Consider the following 23,946-nt stretch of genomic DNA (forward strand, 5'->3'; position numbering starts at 1 on the left):
AGAGGTAGAGAGTGGAGGGATAGAGGTAGAGAGAGAGAGGGAGGGATAGAGGTAGAGAGAGTAGGGATAGAGGTAGAGAGTGGAGGGATAGAGGTAGAGAGAGGAGGGATAGAGGTAGAGAGAGAGAGGGAGGAATAGAGGTAGAGAGAGTAGGGATAGAGGTAGAGAGTGGAGGGATAGAGGTAGAGAGTGGAGGGATAGAGGTAGAGAGAGAGGGAGGGATAGAGGTAGAGAGATAGAGGTAGAGAGAGAGGTAGAGAGAGAGAGGGAGGGATAGAGGTAGAGAGAGTAGGGATAGAGGTAGAGAGTGGAGGGATAGAGGTAGAGAGAGAGAGGGAGGGATAGAGGTAGAGAGAGTAGGGATAGAGGTAGAGAGAGAGGGAGGGATAGAGGTAGAGAGAGTAGGGATAGAGGTAGAGCGAGAGGGAGGGATAGAGGTAGAGAGAGAGAGGGAGGGATATAGGTAGAGAGAGAGAGGGAGAGATAGAGGTAGAGAGAGAGGTAGAGAGAGAGAGGGAGGGATAGAGGTAGAGAGGAGGGATACAGGTAGAAAGAGGGAGAGATACAGGTAGAGAGGGAGGGATACAGGTAGAGAGAGGAGGGATACAGGTAGAGAGAGGAGGGATACAGGTAGAGAGAGGAGCGATACAGGTATAGAGAGGAGGGATACAGTTAGAGAGAGGAGGGATACAGGTAGAGAGAGGGAGGGATACAGGTAGAGAGAGGGAGAGATACAGGTAGAGAGAGGAGAGATACAGGTGAGAGGAGGGATACAGGTAGAGAGAGGGAGAGATACAGGTAGAGAGAGGATGGATACAGGTAGAAAGAGGAGGGATACAGGTAGAGAGAGGGAGAGATACAGGTAGAGAGAGGAGGGATACAGGTAGAGAGAGGAGGGATACAGGTAGAGAGAGGAGGGATACAGGTAGAGAGAGAGGAGGGATACAGGTAGAGAGAGGGAGGGATACAGGTAGAGAGAGGAGGGATACAGGTAGAGAGAGGAGGGATAGAGGTAGAGAGAGGGAAGGATACAGGTAGAGAGAGGAGGGATACAGGTAGAGAGAGGGAAGGATACAGGTAGAGAGAGGGGGGGAGAGGTTGAGAGAGGCGGGATACAGGTAGAGAGGAGGGATACAGGTAGAAAGAGGGAGAGATACAGGTAGAGAGGGAGGGATACAGGTAGAGAGAGGAGGGATACAGGTAGAGAGAGGAGGGATACAGGTAGAGAGAGGAGAGATACAGGTAGAGAGAGGAGGGATACAGGTAGAGAGAGGAGGGATACAGGTAGAGAGAGGAGGGATACAGGTAGAGAGAGGGAGAGATACAGGTAGAGAGGGGGGATACAGGTAGAGAGAGGGAGAGATACAGGTAGAGAGAGGAGGGATACAGGTAGAGAGAGGAGAGATACAGGTAGAGAGAGGAGGGATACAGGTGAGAGGAGGGATACAGGTAGAGAGAGAAGGGATACAGGTAGAGAGAGGGAGAGATACAGGTATAGAGAGGAGGGATACAGGTAGAGAGAGGAGGGATACAGGTAGAGAGGAGGGATACAGGTGGAGAGAGGGAGGGATACAGGTAGAGAGAGGGAGGGATACAGGTAGAGAGAGGGAGAGATACAGGTAGAGAGAGGAGGGATACAGGTGAGAGGAGGGATACAGGTAGAGAGAGAAGGGATACAGGTAGAGAGAGGAGAGATACAGGTAGAGAGAGGAGGGATACAGGTAGAGAGAGGGAGAGATACAGGTAGAGAGAGGAGGGATACAGGTAGAGAGAGGAGGGATACAGGTAGAGAGAGGAGGGATACAGGTAGAGAGAGGGAGAGATACAGGTAGAAAGGGAGGGATACAGGTAGAGAGAGGGGGAGATACAGGTAGAGAGAGGAGGGATACAGGTGAGAGGAGGGATACAGGTAGAGAGAGAAGGGATACAGGTAGAGAGAGGGAGAGATACAGGTATAGAGAGGACGGATACAGGTAGAGAGAGGAGGGATACAGGTAGAGAGAGGAGGGATACAGGTGGAGAGAGGGAGGGATACAGGTAGAGAGAGGGAGGGATACAGGTAGAGAGAGGGAGAGATACAGGTAGAGAGAGGAGGGATACAGGTGAGAGGAGGGATACAGGTAGAGAGAGAAGGGATACAGGTAGAGAGAGGGAGAGATACAGGTAGAGAGAGGAGGGATACAGGTAGAGAGAGGGAGATATACAGGTAGAGAGAGGAGGGATACAGGTAGAGAGAGGGGGGATACAGGTAGAGAGAGGGAAGGATACAGGTAGAGAGAGGAGGGATACAGGTAGAGAGAGGGAGAGATACAGGTAGAGAGAGGGGGATACAGGTAGAGAGAGGGAAGGATACAGGTAGAGAGAGGAGGGATACAGGTAGAGAGAGGGGGGATACAGGTAGAGAGAGGGAGAGATACAGAAGGGATACAGGTAGAGAGAGGAGGGATAGAGGTAGAGAGAGGGAGAGATACAAGTAGAGAGAGGAGGTATACAGGTAGAGAGAGGAGGGATACAGGTAGAGAGGAGGGATACAGGTAGAGAGAGGGAGGGATACAGGTAGAGAGAGGGAAGGATACAGGTAGAGAGAGGAGGGATACAGGTAGAGAGAGGAGGGATACAGGTAGATAGAGGGAGAGATACAGGTAGAGAGAGGGGGATACAGGTAGAGAGAGGAGAGATACAGGTAGAGAGAGGGAGAGATACAGGTAGAGAGATGAGGGATACAGGTGGAGAGAGGAGGGATACAGGTAGAGAGAGGGATAGATACAGGTAGAGAGAGGAGGGATACAGGTAGAGAGAGGGAGAGATAGAGGTAGAGAGAGGAGGGATACAGGTAGAGAGAGGAGAGATACAGGTAGAGAGAGGGAGAGATAGAGGTAGAGAGAGGAGGGATACAGGTAGAGAGAGGAGGGATACAGGTAGAGAGGGATACAGGGGAGAGAGGAGGGAGGTAGAGAGAGGGAGGGATACAGGTAGAGAGAGGAGGGATACAGGTAGAGAGAGGAGGGATGCAGATAGAGAGAGGAGGGTTACAGGTAGAGAGAGGAGGGATACAGGTAGAGAGAGGAGGGATACAGGTAGAGAGAGGGATAGATACAGGTAGAGAGAGGAGGGATACAGGTAGAGAGAGGGATAGATACAGGTAGAGAGAGGGAGAGATGCAGGTAGAGAGAGGAGGGATACAGGTAGAGAGAGGAGGGATACAGGTAGAGAGAGGAGGGATACAGGTAGAGAGAGGAGGGTTACAGGTAGAGAGAGGGAGGGATACAGGTAGAGAGAGGAGGGATACAGGTAGAGAGAGGAGGGATACAGGTAGAGAGAGGAGGGTTACAGGTAGAGAGAGGGAGGGATACAGGTAGAGAGAGGAGGGTTACAGGTAGAGAGAGGGGGGATACAGGTAGAGAGAGGAGGGATACAGGTAGAGAGAGGAGGGATACAGGTAGAGAGAGGAGGGATACAGGTAAAGAGAGGGAGAGATACAGGTAGAGAGAGGAGGGATACAGATAGATGAGGGATACAGGTAGAGAGAGGGAGGGATAGATGTAGAGAGAGTAGGGATAAAGGTAGAGAGAGGGAGAGATACAGGTAGAGAGAGGAGGGATACAGGTAGAGAGAGGAGGGATACAGGTAGAGAGAGGAGGGATACAGGTAGAGAGAGGGAGAGATACAGGTAGAGAGAGGGAGAGATACAGGTAGAGAGAGGAGGGATAAAGGTAGAGAGAGGGAGGGATACAGGTAGAGAGAGGAGGGATACAGGTAGAGAGAGGAGGGATAGAGGTAGAGAGAGGGAAGGATACAGGTAGAGAGAGGAGGGATACAGGTAGAGAGAGGAGGGATACAGGTAGAGAGAGGAGGGATACAGGTATAGAGAGGAGAGATACAGGTATAGAGAGGAGGGATACAGGTAAAGAGAGGAGGGATACAGGTAGAGAGGAGGGATACAGGTAGAGAGAGGGAGGGATACAGGTAGAGAGGGAAGGATACAGGTAGAGAGAGGGGGGATACAGGTAGAGAGAGAGGAGGGATACAGGTAGAGAGAGGGAGAGATACAGGTAGAGAGAGGAGGGATACAGGTAGAGAGAGGAGAGATACAGGTAGAGAGATGAGGGATACAGGTGGAGAGAGGAGGGATACAGGTGGAGAGAGGAGGGATACAGGTAGAGAGAGGGAGAGATAGAGGTAGAGAGAGGAGAGATACAGGTAGAGAGAGGGAGAGATGCAGGTAGAGAGAGGAGGGATACAGGTAGAGAGAGGAGGGATACAGGTAGAGAGAGGAGGGATACAGGTAGAGAGAGGAGGGTTACAGGTAGAGAGAGGAAGGGATACAGGTAGAGAGAGGAGGGATACAGGTAGAGAGAGGAGGGATACAGGTAGAGGGAGGGAGAGATACAGGTAGAGAGAGGAGAGATACAGGTAGAGAGAGGGAGGGATACAGGTAGATAGAGGAGGGATACAGGTGGAGAGAGGAGGGATACAGGTGGAGAGGGAGGGATACAGGTAGAGAGAGGAGGGATACAGGTAGAGAGAGGAGGGATACAGGTAGAGAGGGAAGGATACAGGTAGAGAGAGGAGGGATACAGGTAGAGAGATGGAAGGATACAGGTAGAGAGAGGGAGGGATAGAGGTAGAGAGAGGCGGGATACAGGTAGAGAGGAGGGATACAGGTAGAAAGAGGGAGAGATACAGGTAGAGAGGGAGGGATACAGGTAGAGAGAGGAGGGATACAGGTAGAGAGAGGAGGGATACAGGTATAGAGAGGAGAGATACAGGTATAGAGAGGAGGGATACAGGTAGAGAGAGGATGGATACAGGTAGAGAGAAGGAGAGATACAGGTAGAGAGAGGAGGGATACAGATAGAGGAGGGATACAGGTAGAGAGAGGGAGGGATAGATGTAGAGAGAGGAGGGATAGAGGTAGAGTGAGGAGGGATAGAGGTAGAGAGGAGGGATACAGGTAGAGAGAGGAGGGATACAGGTAGAGAGAGGGAGAGATACAGGTAGAGGGAGGGAGAGATACAGGTAGAGAGAGGGAGGGATAGAGGTAGAGAGAGGGAGAGATACAGGTAGAGAGAGGGAGGGATACAGGTAGAGAGAGGGAGGGATACAGGTGGAGAGGGAGGGATACAGGTAGAGAGAGGAGGGATACAGGTAGAGAGAGGAGGGATACAGGTGGAGAGGGAGGGATACAGGTAGAGAGAGGAGGGATACAGGTAGAGAGAGAGGAGGGATACAGGTAGAGAGAGGGAAGGATACAGGTAGAGAGGGAGGGATACAGGTAGAGAGAGGGAAGGATACAGGTAGAGAGAGGGAGGGATAGAGGTAGAGAGAGGCTGGATACAGGTAGAGAGGAGGGATACAGGTAGAAAGAGGGAGGATACAGGTAGAGAGGGAGAGAGAGGAGGAGGGATACAGGTAGAGAGAGGAGGGATACAGGTATAGAGAGGAGAGATACAGGTATAGAGAGGAGGGATACAGGTAGAGAGAGGAGGGATACAGGTAGAGAGAGGAGGGATACAGGTAGAGAGAGGGAAGGATACAGGTAGAGAGAGGAGGGATACAGGTAGAGAGAGGGAAGGATACAGGTAGAGAGAGGGAGGGATAGAGGTAGAGAGAGGCGGGATACAGGTAGAGAGGAGGGATACAGGTAGAAAGAGGGAGAGATACAGGTAGAGAGGGAGAGATACAGGTAGAGAGAGGAGGGATACAGGTAGAGAGAGGAGGGATACAGGTATAGAGAGGAGAGATACAGGTATAGAGAGGAGGGATACAGGTAGAGAGAGGATGGATACAGGTAGAGAGAAGGAGAGATACAGGTAGAGAGAGGAGGGATACAGGTAGAGAGAGGGAGAGATACAGGTAGAGAGAGGAGGGATACAAGTGAGAGGAGGGATACAGGTAGAGAGAGGAGGGATACAGGTAGAGAGAGGGAGAGATACAGGTAGAGAGAGGAGGGATACATGTAGAGAGAGGGAGAGATACAGGTAGAGAGAGGAGGGATACAGGTAGAGAGAGGAGAGATACAGGTAGAGAGAGGGAGAGATACATGTAGAGAGATGAGGGATACAGGTGGAGAGAGGAGGGATACAGGTAGAGAGAGGGATAGATACAGGTAGAGAGAGGAGGGATACAGGTAGAGAGGGAGAGATAGAGGTAGAGAGAGGAGGGATACAGTTAGAGAGAGGAGAGATGCAGGTAGAGAGAGGAGGGATACAGGTAGAGAGAGGAGGGATACAGGTAGAGAGAGGAGGGATACAGGTAGAGAGAGGGAGGGATACAGGTAGAGAGAGGAGGGATACAGGTAGAGAGAGGAGGGATACAGGTAGAGAGAGGAGGGATACAGGTAAAGAGAGGGAGAGATACAGGTAGAGAGAGGGAGGGATACAGGTAGAGAGAGGAGGGATAGAGGTGGGGAGAGGGAGGGATAGAGGTAGAGAGAGGAGGGATAGAGGTAGAGAGAGAGAGATACAGGTAGAGAGAGGGAGAGATACAGGTAGAGAGAGGGAGAGATACAGGTAGAGAGAGGGAGGGATAGAGGTAGAGAGAGGAGGGATACAGGTAGAGAGAGGAGGGATACAGATAGAGGAGGGATACAGGTAGAGAGAGGGAGGGATAGATGTAGAGAGAGGAGGGATAGAGGTAGAGTGAGGAGGGATAGAGGTAGAGAGGAGGGATACAGGTAGAGAGAGGAGGGATACAGGTAGAGAGAGGGAGGGATACAGGTAGAGAGAGGGAGGGATAGAGGTAGAGAGAGGGAGGGATACAGGTAGAGAGAGGAGGGATAGAGATAGAGAGAGGGAGAGATACAGATAGAGGGATAGAGGAGGATAGAGGTACAGATAGAGAGGGAGGGAGGGAGAGAGGGAGGGATAGAGAGAGGGAGAGATACAGATAGAGAGAGGAAGGGATAGAGGTAGAGAGAGGGAGGGATAGCGGTAGAGAGAGGGAGAGATGCAGATAGAGAGAGAGAGGGATACAGGTAGAGAGAGGGAGGGATACAGGTAGAGAGAGGAGGGATACGGGTAGAGAGAGAGTAGAGAGAGGGAGTGGGGGGAACAGTAGAAAGAGAAGGAAAGAGAGAAAGTAAATGAGATGAGCGGAATGAGAGGCGACCCCTGCCTGGTAGAGGAGACAGCAGGAGAAGGAACGAGGGAAGGAGCAAGTCATGCAGGCAGGGTGAATAATTCTCTTTCCAGCCCCTGGCTGATGAGATAAACATCTGTGGCGTCTGTTTTTCTTTCAATACGTTTTCTTCTTTCGTGTTCCCTCCATACTCCCCAACTCACGTCTACAGAGTTTCATATCCCTCAAAAGTTCATAGAAGTATATATATATACAGTGCCTTGCGAAAGTATTCGGCCCCCTTGAACTTTGCGACCTTTTGCCATATTTCAGGCTTCAAACATAAAGATATAAAACTGTATTTTTTTGTGAAGAATCAACAACAAGTGGGACACAATCATGAAGTGGAACGACATTTATTGGATATTTCAAACTTTTTTAACAAATCAAAAACTGAAAAATTGGGCGTGCAAAATTATTCAGCCCCTTTACTTTCAGTGCAGCAAACTCTCTCCAGAAGTTCAGTGAGGATCTCTGAATGATCCAATGTTGACCTAAATGACTAATGATGATAAATACAATCCACCTGTGTGTAATCAAGTCTCCGTATAAATGCACCTGCACTGTGATAGTCTCAGAGGTCCGTTAAAAGCGCAGAAAGCATCATGAAGAACAAGGAACACACCAGGCAGGTCCGAGATACTGTTGTGAAGAAGTTTAAAGCCGGATTTGGATACAAAAAGATTTCCCAAGCTTTAAACATCCCAAGGAGCACTGTGCAAGCGATAATATTGAAATGGAAGGAGTATCAGACCACTGCAAATCTACCAAGACCTGGCCGTCCCCCTAAACTTTCAGCTCATACAAGGAGAAGACTGATCAGAGATGCAGCCAAGAGGCCCATGATCTCTCTGGATGAACTGCAGAGATCTACAGCTGAGGTTGGAGACTCTGTCCATAGGACAACAATCAGTCGTATATTGCACAAATCTGGCCTTTATGGAAGAGTGGCAAGAAGAAAGCCATTTCTTAAAGATATCCATAAAAAGTGTCGTTTAAAGTTTGCCACCAGCCACCTGGGAGACACCAAACATGTGGAAGAAGGTGCTCTGGTCAGATGAAACCAAAATTGAACTTTTTGGCAACAATGCAAAACGTTATGTTTGGCGTAAAAGCAACACAGCTCATCACCCTGAACACACCATCCCCACTGTCAAACATGGTGGTGGCAGCATCATGGTTTGGGCCTGCTTTTCTTCAGCAGGGACAGGGAAGATGGTTAAAATTGATGGGAAGATGGATGGAGCCAAATACAGAACCATTCTGGAAGAAAACCTGATGGAGTCTGCAAAAGACCTGAGACTGGGACGGAGATTTGTCTTCCAACAAGACAATGATCCAAAACATAAAGCAAAATCTACAATGGAATGGTTCAAAAATAAACATATCCAGGTGTTAGAATGGCCAAGTCAAAGTCCAGACCTGAATCCAATCGAGAATCTGTGGAAAGAACTGAAAACTGCTGTTCACAAATGCTCTCCATCCAACCTCACTGAGCTCGAGCTGTTTTGCAAGGAGGAATGGGAAAAAATGTCAGTCTCTCGATGTGCAAAACTGATAGAGACATACCCCAAGCGACTTACAGCTGTAATCGCAGCAAAAGGTGGCGCTACAAAGTATTAACTTTGAGGGGGCTGAATAATTTTGCACGCCCAATTTTTCAGTTTTTGATTTGTTAAAAAAGTTCGAAATATCCAATAAATGTCGTTCCACTTCATGATTGTGTCCCACTTGTTGTTGATTCTTCACAAAAAAATACAGTTTTATATCTTTATGTTTGAAGCCTGAAATGTGGCAAAAGGTCGCAAAGTTCAAGGGGGCCGAATACTTTCGCAAGGCACTGTATATGCCTTCCTCCTCCCATTCCAACTGTACTTCACAGGAGCTACAGTAAGGGAAGCAATGCAGAGCTCAGCACAATAGGCAACATTGTGATAGAGGAAAACCACATTGGTTTTGTGTGTGTATGTATTTGTGTGTGTGTGTTTGCTTCTGTAAAACCACTAAAATATTTGGGTCCCTCATGATTTCTGTGTCTGTGTAACGTTGACGTTTTTGTCCGTGGACTTGTGTGCGTGTGTGTGTGACTGCAGACTGGTCTCTTTGAACGTACTGAACGTGTTGGAGATTTATAGGCGACATATACACGCACGCACACACTCGTTAACTCAACATTGCCCTCTCATTGATGACCCTGCCCAGCGGTGTGGGAACGTTCACATGTGTTTATGTGGTCAGCAGGGATCGTGTGTGTGTGTGAGAGAGAGACAGAGCCTCCAACCCCCTTTGACTGTTGGTGGTCAACGTTGATTGTAAAAAGGTCCCCGTTTGCTCCAGGGGTGTCGGAATGGCCTATGACTGAGTTAAATATAAGAAATAATTAGACATTTAGTAATTACCCGCTAAAGAGGGAAATATCATTGACCTGTAAACCTGTTTGGGCTGCTGCTGTGCTGGTTGAATGAGGCATTGTTTGTCTGTAGTAGAGAACCTTGCTTCCTTCTCTTCGAGATGAGTTTTTATTTGTGGTCATTCAACACAGAACAATATGTAAAGCACAAATGAGCCTTAGGTTTGCCAATGGTTTGCCAATGGTTTGCCAAATGTTTCCCAAGGCGTTTGAGTGGAGACTGAAGTCCAGCGCCACACTTTTGTTGACACGTCGTCTCGAAATAGCCTAATTTTAGCAGAGGCAAATGTGACTGTTGTAAATGATTTGCTGTGCATGTTTTTATAGTTTGGCAGCATTGTGTGTTACTATAAATGAATAGAGTCGTAGAAGTTGCATCAAGGTTTCAAGGAGATTGTGTCATCGACTATTCTCACTCTGGCTTCTTCCCTCATGTAACTAAGGGAAAATATACCTAGCTGGTCGTCGGGATGTTTGGAACATGTTCCTCTCTATGCGAGTTACGGTAAAAGGAGGAACTAACGATGAAGGGGTTACATTTGGAATTGGGAGCTGGGGCGTCCTTGGAGGGGTCAGGGTTGAACACAAGGGTTAGAGTTAGTACTTTTATCCTACTCCACATTGGACCCGTACGGTGCAGGAGCCCTTCTTAGGGTAGCGCCGGCCCAAATGAACCACAGTCCCCTCATCTAGTCCCTCTTCACTACTTTCTGACCTCTCTCTCCTATCTCCCTGAACTTCTGATTCAAAAAGAATGGAATCCAGCCATTCTATCCCCCCGTTTCTCTTCCTCTCTCTGTCTCTCTCCCTTCCTCTCTCTTCACATCCTCTGTGTTCAATAAAGGACAGGGATTCAGACCGGTCCCAAACCTAAGCCCTCTCGATGGTTCACAACTCTCATCTCCTGTTCACTCATCACACTGCAGGAGAGAGTTGGAAAAGGTTTCGCCCCACATTCAAAGTTTTCGTTCAACGCAAGCAGCCTCTGAGATCATAGTCCAAGCAATGTAGACTCTATTTTATTGAGAATGGAAGAAAGAGAATGAAGGAGGAGAAATGGAGGGAGGTAGGGAGGGGAAAGAAAGAGTATTTCGAAAATTGCCGTTGGCCCCCGCCCAAGGCCCAGTCGCTGCGGTAATGAGGGGTTAGGAGCAACGTTATTGCTCCCAGATGCTGTGCTGGTTTCCTCCCGGCTTTGATGCAAACCCAAGTCACCAGCACTTTTCAATCTGTCTCCCCACACACACGCACGCACGCACGCACGCACGCACGCACGCACACACACGCACACACACACACACACACACACACACACACACACACGTGTGCACGGACGCACACGCATGGACATGCACACACACAAGCGCACGCACACACACACGTCCACACACAGGCTAATGTGCTTTATACACGCACACACACAACTCTTAAAGGAACAACCCTTCTAACCTTATGTACCTGAAAAGCCACACTCTCCTGAACCAGATGCAACCTTCTCACTCCCACAACAATTCCCAAAGACCAGCTGTATGTGTGTTAGACCAGTGTGTGTGTGTGTGTGTGTGTGTGTGTGTGTGTGTGTGTGTGTGTGTGTGTGTGTGTATATTTGTATTTGCAAATATATATATATATATACTACCGTTAAAAAGTTTGGATGCACTTAGAAATGTCCTTGTTTTTGAAAGAAAATCAACTTTTTTGTCCGTTAAAATAACACCAAATTGATCAGAAATACATTATAGATATTGTTAATGTTGTAAATGACTATTGTATCTGGAAACGGCAGATTTTTTTATGGAATATCTACATAGACGTACTGAGGCCAATTATCAGCAATCATCAGTCCTGTGTTCCAATGGCACGTTGTGTTAGCTCATCCAAGTTGATCACTGGCAGCGTCATTAAATAGTACCTGGAAAACACCAGTCTCAACGTCAACAGTGAAGAGGCGACTCCGGGATGCTGGCCTTCTAGGTAGAGTTCCTCTGTCCAGTCTCAACGTCAACAGTGAAGAGGCGACTCCAGGATGCTGGCCTTCTAGGTAGAGTTCCTCTGTCCAGTGTCTGTGTTCTTTTGCCCATCTTAATCTTTTCTTTTTATTGGCCAGTCTGAGATATGTCTTTTTCTTTGCAACTCTGCCTAGAAGGCCAGCTTCCCGGAGTCGCCTCCTCACTGTTGACGTTGAGACTGGTGTTTTGCGGGTACTATTTAATGAAGTTGCCAGTTGAGGACATGTGAGGCGTCTGTTTCTCAAACTAGACACTCTAATGCACTTGTCCTCTTGCTTAGTTGTGCACCGGGGCCTCCCACTCCTCTTTCTATTCTGGTTAGCGCCAGTTTGCACTGTTCTGTGAAGGGAGTAGTACAGAGTGTTGTACGAGATATATATGTATATATATAGCATATATATATATATATATATATATATATAAATATATTGTATGAATGTGTTGAATGCTGTGTGTATGTGTGCTGAAATACAAATGTGTTAGCAAGTGTGTGTGTGTGTCTTGGAGGGAGCATTTGTGTGGGGCCCTTGTTTGGATTACCCAAGCAGGGGTTGGAGTGGGACGTGAAGTGTGTTTATGAATCCAACGTGAACTTCCTCTGGCTTTATAATTAGGCTGGTATTAGTCACAAGCTAAACAAAACAATGGAAAGTATTTCAACTCCTCACTCTGTGGTTTGTCTGATAGGTTTATACCTCGCATCAACACTGACCGGAGTGAGGTTTAAGTAAAAGGCTGGGTGTGTTGGTGTCTTAAATGTTTAGGTGTGTTACACGTTCTCACACACTCGCTGAGCTGAATATTTTCCAGAAGAGAGTTTATCTGTATCTGCTCAGATGTGTGGTCTGTCATAGAGTAGTGTGTGTGTGTGTGTGGTGTGTTTGTCTGACCTTTAGTGTGTCCCATGCTGCCGGGCTGACGTTGCTGGTTTTATAGGAACATATGGAGAATCACTCAGTCTGTCTGCAGTCTCCCCCAGTCTCTACTGGGAGATGGAGGGAGGGGAGGGGAAGGAGAGGGGGAGTTCTAGGTCTGCCCCTACACACACCTCCTGATGACTTTCATACACAATCCGTGTGTGTGTGTGTTATAGCAGTCTGTCTGAGTGATAAAGTGCACAGTGAACCCTCAGAGTGCAGTGTATTAGTCTGTGTCTATGGGGCCATCCATGGCTTAGTGCCCTCTCTATGTCACTCTGGCTCCTCCTCTTCTCCTCACACTCCTCCATCTCTCTGGTCTATCTCTCTTACCCCCCTCCTCTCCAGTTTGTCCCTCTGTTTCACCCTCTTTATTCTCTCTCTCTCTCTCTCTCTCTCTCTCTCTCTCTCTCTCTCTCTGTCTGTCTGTCTGTCTGTCTGTCTGTCTGTCTGTCTGTCTGTCTCTGTCTGTCTGTCTGTCTGTCTGTCTGTCTGTCTGTCTGTCTGTCTGTCTGTCTGTCTGTCTGTCTCTCTCTCTCTCTCTCTCTCTCTCTCTCTCTCTCTCTCTCTCTCTCCCTCCCTCTCTTCATACCTCCTTCCCTCTCCTCACTTTTCCCTTGTTTCATTTTTCTGTTGCGCTGGCCAGGGGAAAGGAAAATGTGTGAGTCAGTGAAAGGCCGCTCCCTCCCTGGGATGAGAGAGTCGAGGGAGGACTGGGACTTGTTTAGTGTGGTGACGTCACCCTCTGTGTCCCTGGTAACCGCGTGTTTAGTCTCCGGTAGTGGACACCTGGGCACACAAACTTGGCCTGTTAAGTGTCACTCCACAGCGGTGTGTATGTGTGTGTGTGTGTGTGTCCGTCCTTAGGGGGCTCTGACCGTTTGACTGTGCAGGTCTGAACCCTTTTGATGAGGGGAGGTTGGTTATGGTGTATGTACAGGGAATGGGCTGGGCAGAGCTAGGAAGGGAAGGGCCGTGGTTGGACACATTTTTCTAAAGTTGAAGAGAAACTGTGCTTTACCGTAGTCATAGGGGAGTTTGTGCGTTTTGGGGTAGAGCATAGAAAAGAGTAACTATGTGGAGACTGACTCACGTGTTGTCATGTTCTACACCAAACAAAAATATAAATGCAAAATGTAAAGTGTTGGTCTCATATTTCATGAGCTGAAATAATATTCCCAGAAATGTTCCATACACACACAAAATTATTTCTCCCAAATTCTGTGCACAAATTTGTTTACATCTCTGTTAGTGAGCATTTCTCCTTTGCCAAGATAATCCATCCACCTGACAGGTGTGGCATATCAAGAAGATGATTAAATGATCATTACTGGGCTGGGTACAATAAAAGGCCACTAAAATGTGCTGTTTTATCACATCCCACAATGCCACAGATGTCTGTGGGCAAATGCTCACCTTCGATGGCCACTGGCACGCTGGAGAAGTGTGCTCTTCACGGATTCATCCTGGTTTTAACTGTACCGGGCAGATGGTAGACAGATGCACAGAGATATTGTGACGAGATCCTGAGGCCCATTGTTGTGCCATTCATCTGCCACCATCACCTCATGTTTCAGTATGATAATGTACATCTGTACACATCTGTACACAAGGATCTGTACACAATTCCTGGAAGCTGAAAATGTCCCAGTTCTTCCATGACCTGCATACTCACATGACATGTCACCCATTGAGCATGTTTGGGATGCTCTGGATCAACGTGTAAGACAGCGTGTTCCAGTTCCCACCAATATCAAGCGACTTCGCACAGCCATTGAAGAGGAGTGGGACAACATTCCACAGGCCACAATCAACAGCCTGGTCAACTCTATGTGAATGAGATGTTGTGCAGCACGAGGCAAATCCTGGTCACCAGATACTGACGGGTTTTCTGATCCACACCCCTACCTTTTTTACCTTAAGTTATCTGTGACCAATAAATGCATCTGTATTCCCAGTCATGTTAAATCCATAAATTAGGGCCTAATTAAATAATTTCAAGTGACTGATTGCCTTATATGAACTGTAACTCAGTTAAATCTAGTTCAGTTCAACATTTTTCTGTTTTTTCCATTCAACTGTTTTCTGACAAAAAATAGTATGTTGTACAGTCATTCTGGCCCCCCAATGGTGGAACAAACTCCCTCACGACGCCAGGACAGCGGAGTCAATCACCACCTTCCGGAGACACCTGAAACCCCACCTCTTTAAGGAATACCTAGGATAGGATAAAGTAATCCTTCTCACCCCCCCCCCCCCCTTAGATGCACTATTGTAAAGTGGCTGCTCCACTGGATGTCATAAGGTGAATGCACCAATTTGTAAGTCGCTCTGGATAAGAGCGTCTGCTAAATGACTTAAATGTAATGTAAATGTATATGGCCACACACACACACACACACACACACACACACACACACACACACACACACACACACACACACACACACACACACACACACACACACACACACACACACACACACACACACACACACATTCAAAATCCACATTTTCCTAAACCCTTAACCGAACCCTAATCTTAACCCCAAACCCTAATTGTAACCCGAACCCTACACTTAACCCCTAAGCCTAAAATAACTTTTTTTCCTTGTGGGGACCAGCGAAATGTCCCCACTTGTACAAATGTTCTTTGTTTTACTATCCTTATGAGGACTTTTAGTCCCCACAAGGATAGTAAAACCAAAAACACACACACACGCACGCACGCACGCACGCACGCACGCACGCACGCACGCACGCACACACACACACACACACACACACACACACTGGTTGGAATGGCTCCTTTTAGTAACAGTGGGTTGTGAAGCTCAGTGGCGTGTGACCACAGGGTGTGTGATACTTTGCCCATATGCCCAGGTCTGGTTCTTAACCCTGGATTCACTTCTGTGGATCACATCCCCGGATTCTGGGTCTCTTTCGACTGGCTTTCTGAGCTTTGGGCTATCTCTCTCTCTCTCTCTCTCTCTCTCTCCCTCGTGTAGTCAAGGAAAGTCTAGCTCCTCTCTCGCCCTACCTCCTTTCTGCTGTGGTGAAGGCTGTGTGCTGTACGGCTCGCCTGCCCCCCTCTCTCTTCTGTGATACTTACAGTTACACTGCTTTAATCACAACCAGGCACTTTGCTGGGCCTCTTTTCCACCCCTCCCTCTCTCCCTCTGTATATGTATCCCTCTCCCTCTCTCTCTGTCATTCATTTAATCAGCCTCTCTCGCTCTTTGCCTGTCTTTCTTTATTTCTGTCTGACAGTCTTTCTGTCTCTCTCTCTCTCTCTCTCTCTCTCTCTCTCTCTCTCTCTCTCTCTCTCTCTCTCTCTCTCTCTCTCTCTCTCTCTCTCTCTGTCTTTTTGGGTTCATGCTGTACTTTCTCTAACCTGTGTATTGTTGACTCTGCCCCCTGCAGGAGAAAGAGAAGAAGTACATGCTCCAGGTGGACAACCTGAGGCTGAGGGATGTGGAGAAGAGCTTCATGTCGAGCAAGCAGATCTTCGCCCTGTTCAACACTGAGCAAAGGTCAGTTCTTAGGTGGACATTTCAATCATAAATTATAGTTTGTCAAATCTTTTCAGACCTCAAAAAGTAAAGTAATATAGCTGAATCTACACAAAACAGCTCTCCACACACACTGACCACACACATTCACTGTTCCATAAAGGCAAGCACCCACACAAGCACGCAGGCATGCAAACTCCTTGCCATGTAGGGTTGCTCAGTACTGTGACATGTCCCACTCACTCCCACAAGAATGTACAGGTAACTGCCAAAATAAGGGAAACCCTTGAGTAAATGAGGTAAATGAGGTTTGAAAGCAGGTGCTTTCAAACAGGTGTGGTTCCTGAGTTAGTTAAGCAATTAACATCCCATCATGCTTAGGGTCATGTATAAAAATGCTGGGCAGGTCATTATTTCGGCTACCATGGCTATGCCCCCATAGCATGACAATGCCCCCATCAACAGGGCACGAGTGGTCACTGAATGGTTTGATGAGCATGAAAACAATGTAAACCACATTGAACACTTATGGGAGATTCTAAAGCGGTGCCTGAGACAGCGTTTTCCACCACCATCAACAAAACACCCAATTATAGAATTTCCTGTGGAAGAATGGTGTTCCGTCTCTCCAATAGAGTTCCAGACACGTGTGGAATCTATGGCGAGGTGGCCTAACACCCTATGAAGACACTTTTAGTTGTTCAGTTTTTGTCATTCTTTTGTTTTTTTTGTCTTGTTTGTTTTGTTTATTCACGCACGCACGCACGCACGCACGCACGCACACACACACACACACACACACACACACTCGGACTCTCCCCTTTGTGTCCACAGGAATGTGTATAAGGACTACCGTCAGCTGGAGTTGGCCTGCGAGACTCAGGACGACATAGATGGGTGGAAGGCCTCCTTCCTTAGAGCCGGGGTGTATCCAGAACGCGTCACGGTACCACACACACACACACACACACACACACACACACACACACACACACACACACACACACACACACACACACACACACACACACACACACACACACACACACAAACCTGTACATTTCCGTCAGTAACTCTGCCGGTCCAAAACATACAGTTTTGCTGATTGTGATGGTGGTTTGCTCTCACAGTACTAGTGGCGCCAGTCATCTAACGTCTAACACCATCTCTCTTTCTCTCTCTCTCTTTCTCTCCCTCCGTCATTCTTTTCCTCAATATGTCCTTCATTGCTGTTGGACCCTATAGGAAAAGGAGGGCAAGGTATGTGCTTTGTGTCGTGATATCTATTCCAACTCTCCACCTATGCTCAAGCTAGCGTTGGCAATTGAATTTGATACTGAACTCTGATTGGCCCTAAAGATTTATACAGGCACAGTCTCCTTTTTTGTCTCGCCTCATTGGTGCTGTTTCTAATCAACGGCCCAGTCATTCATCATTCGCACCAAACCAGGAAGTTCAAATGTCGCTCTCATCAGGGTTCTGCCATAGCTGTATTATACAACCGTCTGATTGGAATAGGCTAAGCAAATGAAGGAATTATCATTGGGGCGTGAGCTAAGGGAAAGTGGTTCAGAAGGAGACACGTTGTCTCCAATGGCTCTCGTCTGAAAGCAGCCGCATGGTGAGCTAGCACCAGTAGTGTGTGTGTGTTTCTCTTTAGCGCCAGTTCAGGACTATATAGTAGATGTAATTAATGATGTGTGATATTGAGGATTATTTCAATACGTTGTGTGATTAGAGCGATCACTTGTCTCCATTGTTCTCTTTCTCAACTCTCATTCACATATTTCTCTCTTTCTCCTTCTCCCTCTCCCCATCCCTCTCCTTCCCTCTACCTGTCCTCTGTACCCCTCTTCTCATCCTCCAACCCCCCTCCCTGGCCTTGTCCTCCAGCAGAGTGAAAGTGGAGACGGAGAGAACGGCTCAGATAACTTCATGCACTCTATAGACCCCCAGCTGGAGAGGCAGGTGGAGACCATCCGCAACCTGGTGGACTCCTACATGGCCATTGTCAACAAGACCATCAGGGACCTCATGCCCAAGACCATCATGTACCTCATGATCAACAACGTGAGTCCCCATTGGTCGCTTTCGCTTATGGTGTCGTAATCTTCTGTAGGGCCAGAGGATTCTCATCCTTGTCTTTGAATCTGTGTCTGGTTGGTTTAGACTTTGAAAACCAGCTGGCCTGTGAAATCTCTAACCAATCAGTGACAAGAATGGGTCAATTAAGTGCAAGGGAGGAAGAAAAACCTCCACAGCCACTTTTTCCTAGGTTATTGTTGTAAAGAAAAACGTACATCTCCAACTCTCCAACTCCCCCCATTCCTCACCTTTACCCGCCCTCTCTCTTCCCCCTCCTCCACACAGACCAAGGAGTTCATCAACGCGGAGCTGCTGGCCAACCTGTACCACTCTGGGGACCAGAACAGCCTGATGGAGGAGTCCCAGGAGCAGGCCCATCACCGCGACGAGATGCTCCGCATGTACCATGCCCTGAGGGAGGCCCTAAACATCATCGGAGACATCAGCACTACCACTGTCACCACCGCCATGCCGCCGCCTGTAGACGACTCCTGGCTGAGGCCAGGGGGAAACAACTCTGGGGGCAGGTACGAATGGAGGGAGAGAGGGAGGAAACGAGAGGAAGGGAATGAGGGACAATTATATGGGTGATGGTGTGGATGGATGTGGGAAGGAAGAGGAAGGAGGGGATAGAAGGAGGACAACAGCTCTGAGTAAAAGGTATGGATGGAAGGAGGACAACAGCTCTGAGTAAAAGGTATGGATAGAAGGAGGACAACAGCTCTGAGTAAAAGGTATGGATAGAAGGAGGACAACAGCTCTGAGTAAAAGGTATGGAGGAAGGAGGACAACAGCTCTGAGTAAAAGGTATGGATAGAACGAGGACAACAGCTCTGAGTAAAAGGTATGGAGGAAGGAGGACAACAGCTATGAGTAAAAGGTATGGAGGAAGGAGGACAACAGCTCTGAGTAAAAGGTATGGAGGATGGAGGACAACAGCTCTGAGTAAAAGGTATGGAGGATGGAGGACAACAGCTCTGAGTAAAAGGTATGGATGGAAGGAGGACAACAGCTCTGAGTAAAAGGTATGGAGGAAGGAGGACAACAGCTCTGAGTAAAAGGTATGGATGGAAGGAGGACAACAGCTCTGAGTAAAAGGTATGGATAGAAGGAGGACAACAGCTCTGAGTAAAAGGTATGGATAGAAGGAGGACAACAGCTCTGAGTAAAAGGTATGGAGGAAGGAGGACAACAGCTATGAGTAAAAGGTATGGATGGATGGAGGACAACAGCTCTGAGTAAAAGGTATGGAGGAAGGAGGACAACAGCTCTGAGTAAAAGGTATGGAGGAAGGAGGACAACAGCTCTGAGTAAAAGGTATGGATAGAAGGAGGACAACAGCTCTGAGTAAAAGGTATGGATGGAAGGAGGACAACAGCTCTGAGTAAAAGGTATGGATGGAAGGAGGACAACAGCTCTGAGTAAAAGGTATGGATAGAAGGAGGACAACAGCTCTGAGTAAAAGGTATGGATGGAAGGAGGACAACAGCTCTGAGTAAAAGGTATGGATGGATGGAGGACAACAGCTCTGAGTAAAAGGTATGGATGGAAGGAGGACAACAGCTCTGAGTAAAAGGTATGGATGGAAGGAGGACAACAGCTCTGAGTAAAAGGTATGGATGGAAGGAGGACAACAGCTCTGAGTAAAAGGTATGGAGGAAGGAGGACAACAGCTCTGAGTAAAAGGTATGGATGGAAGGAGGACAACAGCTCTGAGTAAAAGGTATGGAGGAAGGAGGACAACAGCTATGAGTAAAAGGTATGGATGGAAGGAGGACAACAGCTCTGAGTAAAAGGTATGGAGGAAGGAGGACAACAGCTCTGAGTAAAAGTTATGGATTGAAGGAGGACAACAGCTCTGAGTAAAAGGTATGGATGGAAGGAGGACAACAGCTCTGAGTAAAAGGTATGGATGGAAGGAGGACAACAGCTCTGAGTAAAATGTATGGATAGAAGGAGGACAACAGCTCTGAGTAAAAGGTATGGATGGAAGGAGGACAACAGCTCTGAGTAAAATGTATGGATGGAAGGAGGACAACAGCTCTGAGTAAAATGTATGGATGGAAGGAGGACAACAGCTCTGAGTAAAATGTATGAATGGAAGGAGAGGGGTAATAAGGGAATTAGAAGAGAGTGGGGAGTAAAGGATGAGGGGAGTAAGACTGATGTTGTGGCCTCCCCTGCTGGTGTGAAAGAGAACTGCCTGTCGAAGCACTCAGCCTCTCTCTCTCTCCCCCTCCCTCCCTCAGGTCCCCAGCCAGCAGTCCCACTCCGAACAGAAGGGCTCCCCCAGGTCCCCCTGGTCGCCCTGTCTCCCGTGGCTCAGCCCCTGGACTCCCTCCTGGCCCCCCTGTCCCCTCTCGCCCAGGGGCCTCCCCGGACCCTTTCGGTGGGCCCCCCCCATCAATCCCCTCCCGGCCTAACCGCGCACCCCCCGGTGTGCCCAGGTGAGTGAAACCAAACCCAAACGTTACATCTCAACGCAAAAAGTCCCCAAGCCTATCAACGTGTGACACTACACTAGGTCCTACAGGGAGACAGACAAGCCAATGAGGTTGCGTAAGTGATATACTATAAGAGTGGTGATGGTGATGATGATGAAATCACATCTAAGCTGAAGTGTCAATACTCTCTGTTGCTAAGGGGGATGTGAAGACGCCAGGAGGATGGATGGAGGTAAATGAGAGGGGAGAGATCTTGGTGTGATAGAGGACAGAGCCAGATAGACAGAGAAGGTCGGGTTCAGAGGGTGCTGAAAGCTAGAGAACAGATGGGAGGCAGAGGTAGGATGGATGAGAGACATGTCATAGATGGACCCTTCCAGAAGCCTAGCTCCTGTAGTAAAACATCGCCACACACACACCTCACATATCTCTGACTTAGGTTGTTGTACTGATTTACATTGCTAACTGCCAAGAAGGTTTCAGGTGCTACTGACTTACATTTCCTACACACTACTAGAACCTCCCAGGAACTAACGACTTTAATTCCATTTACTATTAGTGGTACAGCTGTGCCTTGACTTAAGGCCACATGTTCTTATCATTCCCCTAGCCCTCACCAGTAGCCCCTCACTAGTAGTCTAGTGGCCTCCTCTGTGGTTGAGTCCTTTGCTAGAATATAGTTTTGTACTAGAGAACTATCCTATATCCCCCTCTCCCAACCTTGGTCTTTATAGTTTAGGAATGGTGTCTCTTATCTATCCTATCTCCATGTTGGAAATAAACAGAGAGAGAAAGAGAGGGCAGGATGAGAGAGAGAATGAGAGCGAGCGTTTTTAATTTTCGTTCTCTGTTAAACTGCCTCCGCACTGCTAACGTTTGCCTTGTGCTTGCCTGTGGTTGTGAGCTAATGGACACTGTACTGATCTGATGTGAACTCACGGTCAGGGCAGCAGCTTGCCTTACTTCGGGAGACACACACATTGCCTGACACTGCTCTTGCTCACACACACCTTCAAACGTCTAAATAACCCTCAAGCAGCCGTGTTAAAACAAATCACCCCAGATAACTTTCAAATAATGCTCCAAATCTGATTGGTCCATGGGGAGAGCAGAGCCTTGTCATGTGACGTGGGTCTCTCCTGCACTGTAACCTGTATGTGTTTGTTTGCATTCCTCTTCCTGTCCATCTCCTTCACCACACCTCTATCCCACCGTTGACTATGGTTCCTCTTTCAGAATCACTATCAGTGACCAATGAGGACTAACGCTTCTGGTACGTTTGGTACTAATCACTGTCATCATCTTCATCCTCCTCTTCCTCGTGCTGCTTTCTCTTAGATACCGTCACCTCACTGCATGCCCATCACGCTCTCCTTTTCTTTCAGAGCATTTCCCTAATGCCTCTTTTAACATTGCATGGACAAGCACACACAAGCACACACAAGCACACACACACAGATCGTTTGTGTCACTTGTTGGTTTTGTTATTGTCTGCTGAAGTCAAGTTTCTTTTTCTAGTTTGGGAGAGGTTTGTGTCGATGAAAAAAGTCAGAGGACACCTCTAGATACGCACGTGCATACACACACTCAGACACACACACACTCACACATACACACACACACACACACATGCATATACACACACGTGCACGCACACACCTGACCGGAGCTGCTCGTTAGGGGTCAGAAGTCAAAGGCCACGGGTTTGTGTCAGTGTGGGCTCATGACATCTCACCCCGTCCCCAGTCCTGTCTCTGATTGTTTGGTGGCGTGACACATTGCTGTGCTGTATTTATCCTGTCTAAATGTCAACATAGTATTCAATAGAGCTTAGGGATGCTGTCAGAGAAAGGCTATACTGTGGGTGGTAATAGTGATTTGTAAAGGGTATGTTATGTCTAGTCTAACGTCTATCCGACTAGCTATTCTGGCGGTCATCATTTACCCTGCCTCCTATAGTTGAAATCTACTTTTTTAGCATTTATGCTAACTAGCCCCTCTTTTGATAGTGCAGTAAAGATAGCATAGACTTGATGATCATGGCAGAACTACTATGGAGATTATACACGTGTTAAGTACCCTTTGTAGCAGCTATCACACAGCTCGATGGGTGAAATGCAACCCTCTGTTGCTCACGTTTTGCATGCTGATTGGGTTGACAGAGGAGAATATTATGGAGGATAATATAGTGGAGCTATACTGCCCTCTTCTGGGCACCAAAACAACTGCCTGTCACCAATGGAAACTATGTACACTGAACAAAAATATAAACGCAAAGTGCAACAATTTCAAAGATTTTACTGAGTTACAATTCATATAAGGATATCAGTCAATTGAAATAATTTTATTAGGCCATAAATGTATTTCAGATGACTGGGAATACAGATATGCATCTTTTGGTCACAGATAACCTAATTAAGGTAAAAAAGGTAGGGGTGTGGATCAGAAAACCAGTCGGTATCTGGTGACCAGGATTTGCCTCATGCTGTGCAACATCTCGTTCACATAGAGTTGACCAGGCTGTTGATTGTGGCCTGTGGAATGTTGTCCCACTCCTCTTCAATGGCTGTGCGAAGTCGCTTGATATTGGTGGGAACTGGAACACGCTGTCTTACACACGCTGTCTTGATCCAGAGCATCCCAAACATGCTCAATGGGTGACATGTCTGGTGAGTATGCAGGTCATGGAAGAACTGGGATCCTTGCGACATGAGGCTGTGCATTATCATGCTGAAACATTGGGCGGTGGATGAATGGCACAACAATGGGCCTCAGGATCTCGTCACAGCACCTATGTTCATTCAAATTGCCATCTATAAAATCAAATTGTGTTCGCTTAACCCCACTACCAGCACGGGGCACAATGTTGACATCAGCAAACCGTTCGCATACACAACGCCATACACACTGTCTTCCATCTGCCCAGTACAGTGGAAACTGGGATTCATCCGTGAAGATCACACTTCTCCAGCATGCCAGTGGCCATCAAAGGTGAGCATTTGTTCACTGAAGTCGGTTACGACGCCGAACTACAATCAGGTCAAGACCCTGGTGAGGACGACGAGTACGTAGATGAGCTTCCCTGAGATGGCTTCTGACAGTTAGTGCAGAAATTCTACGGTTGTGCAAAACCACAGTTTCATCAGCTGTCTGGGTGGCTGGACCATACCACAGGTGAAGAAGCCGGATGATGAGGTCCTGGGCTGGCATGGTTACACGTGGTCTGCGGTTGGAGGCGGCTTATGGTATAGAAATGTATATTTAATTCTCTGGCAACAGCTCCGGTGGACATTTCTGCAGTCAGCATGCCAGTTGCACGTTCCCTCAAAACGTGAGACATCTCTGGCATTGTGTTGTGTGACAAAACTGCACATTTTCGAGTGGCCTTTTGTTGTCCCCAGCACAAGGTGCACCTGTGTAATGATCATGCTGTTTAATCAGATTCTTGAT

General features: G+C 47.8%; 1 protein-coding gene across 7 annotated transcripts in view; it reads left to right on the forward strand.

Moving 5' to 3' along the window:
- LOC115146910 (dynamin-1-like) overlaps positions 1-23,946 on the forward strand; it is a 107,758-nt gene that overhangs the window by 80,362 nt on the left and 3,450 nt on the right. For 3 of the 7 annotated variants that reach the window (XM_065004776.1, XM_065004779.1, XM_065004780.1), the window contains 6 exons: positions 15,879-15,988; positions 16,802-16,913; positions 17,213-17,227; positions 17,864-18,037; positions 18,338-18,579; positions 20,302-20,499. In XM_065004776.1, coding sequence (XP_064860848.1) covers positions 15,879-15,988; positions 16,802-16,913; positions 17,213-17,227; positions 17,864-18,037; positions 18,338-18,579; positions 20,302-20,499 — 851 coding nt within the window. Of the gene's footprint in view, positions 1-15,878; positions 15,989-16,801; positions 16,914-17,212; positions 17,228-17,863; positions 18,038-18,337; positions 18,580-20,301; positions 20,500-20,695; positions 20,729-21,732; positions 21,770-23,946 lie in introns of all 7 variants that reach the window. The other 4 variants (XR_010459909.1, XR_010459910.1, XM_065004777.1 and 1 more) reach the window with 2 other exon arrangements.

This window comes from Oncorhynchus nerka, linkage group LG19 (genome assembly GCF_034236695.1).
Source record: "Oncorhynchus nerka isolate Pitt River linkage group LG19, Oner_Uvic_2.0, whole genome shotgun sequence".
Taxonomy (NCBI): domain Eukaryota; kingdom Metazoa; phylum Chordata; class Actinopteri; order Salmoniformes; family Salmonidae; genus Oncorhynchus; species Oncorhynchus nerka.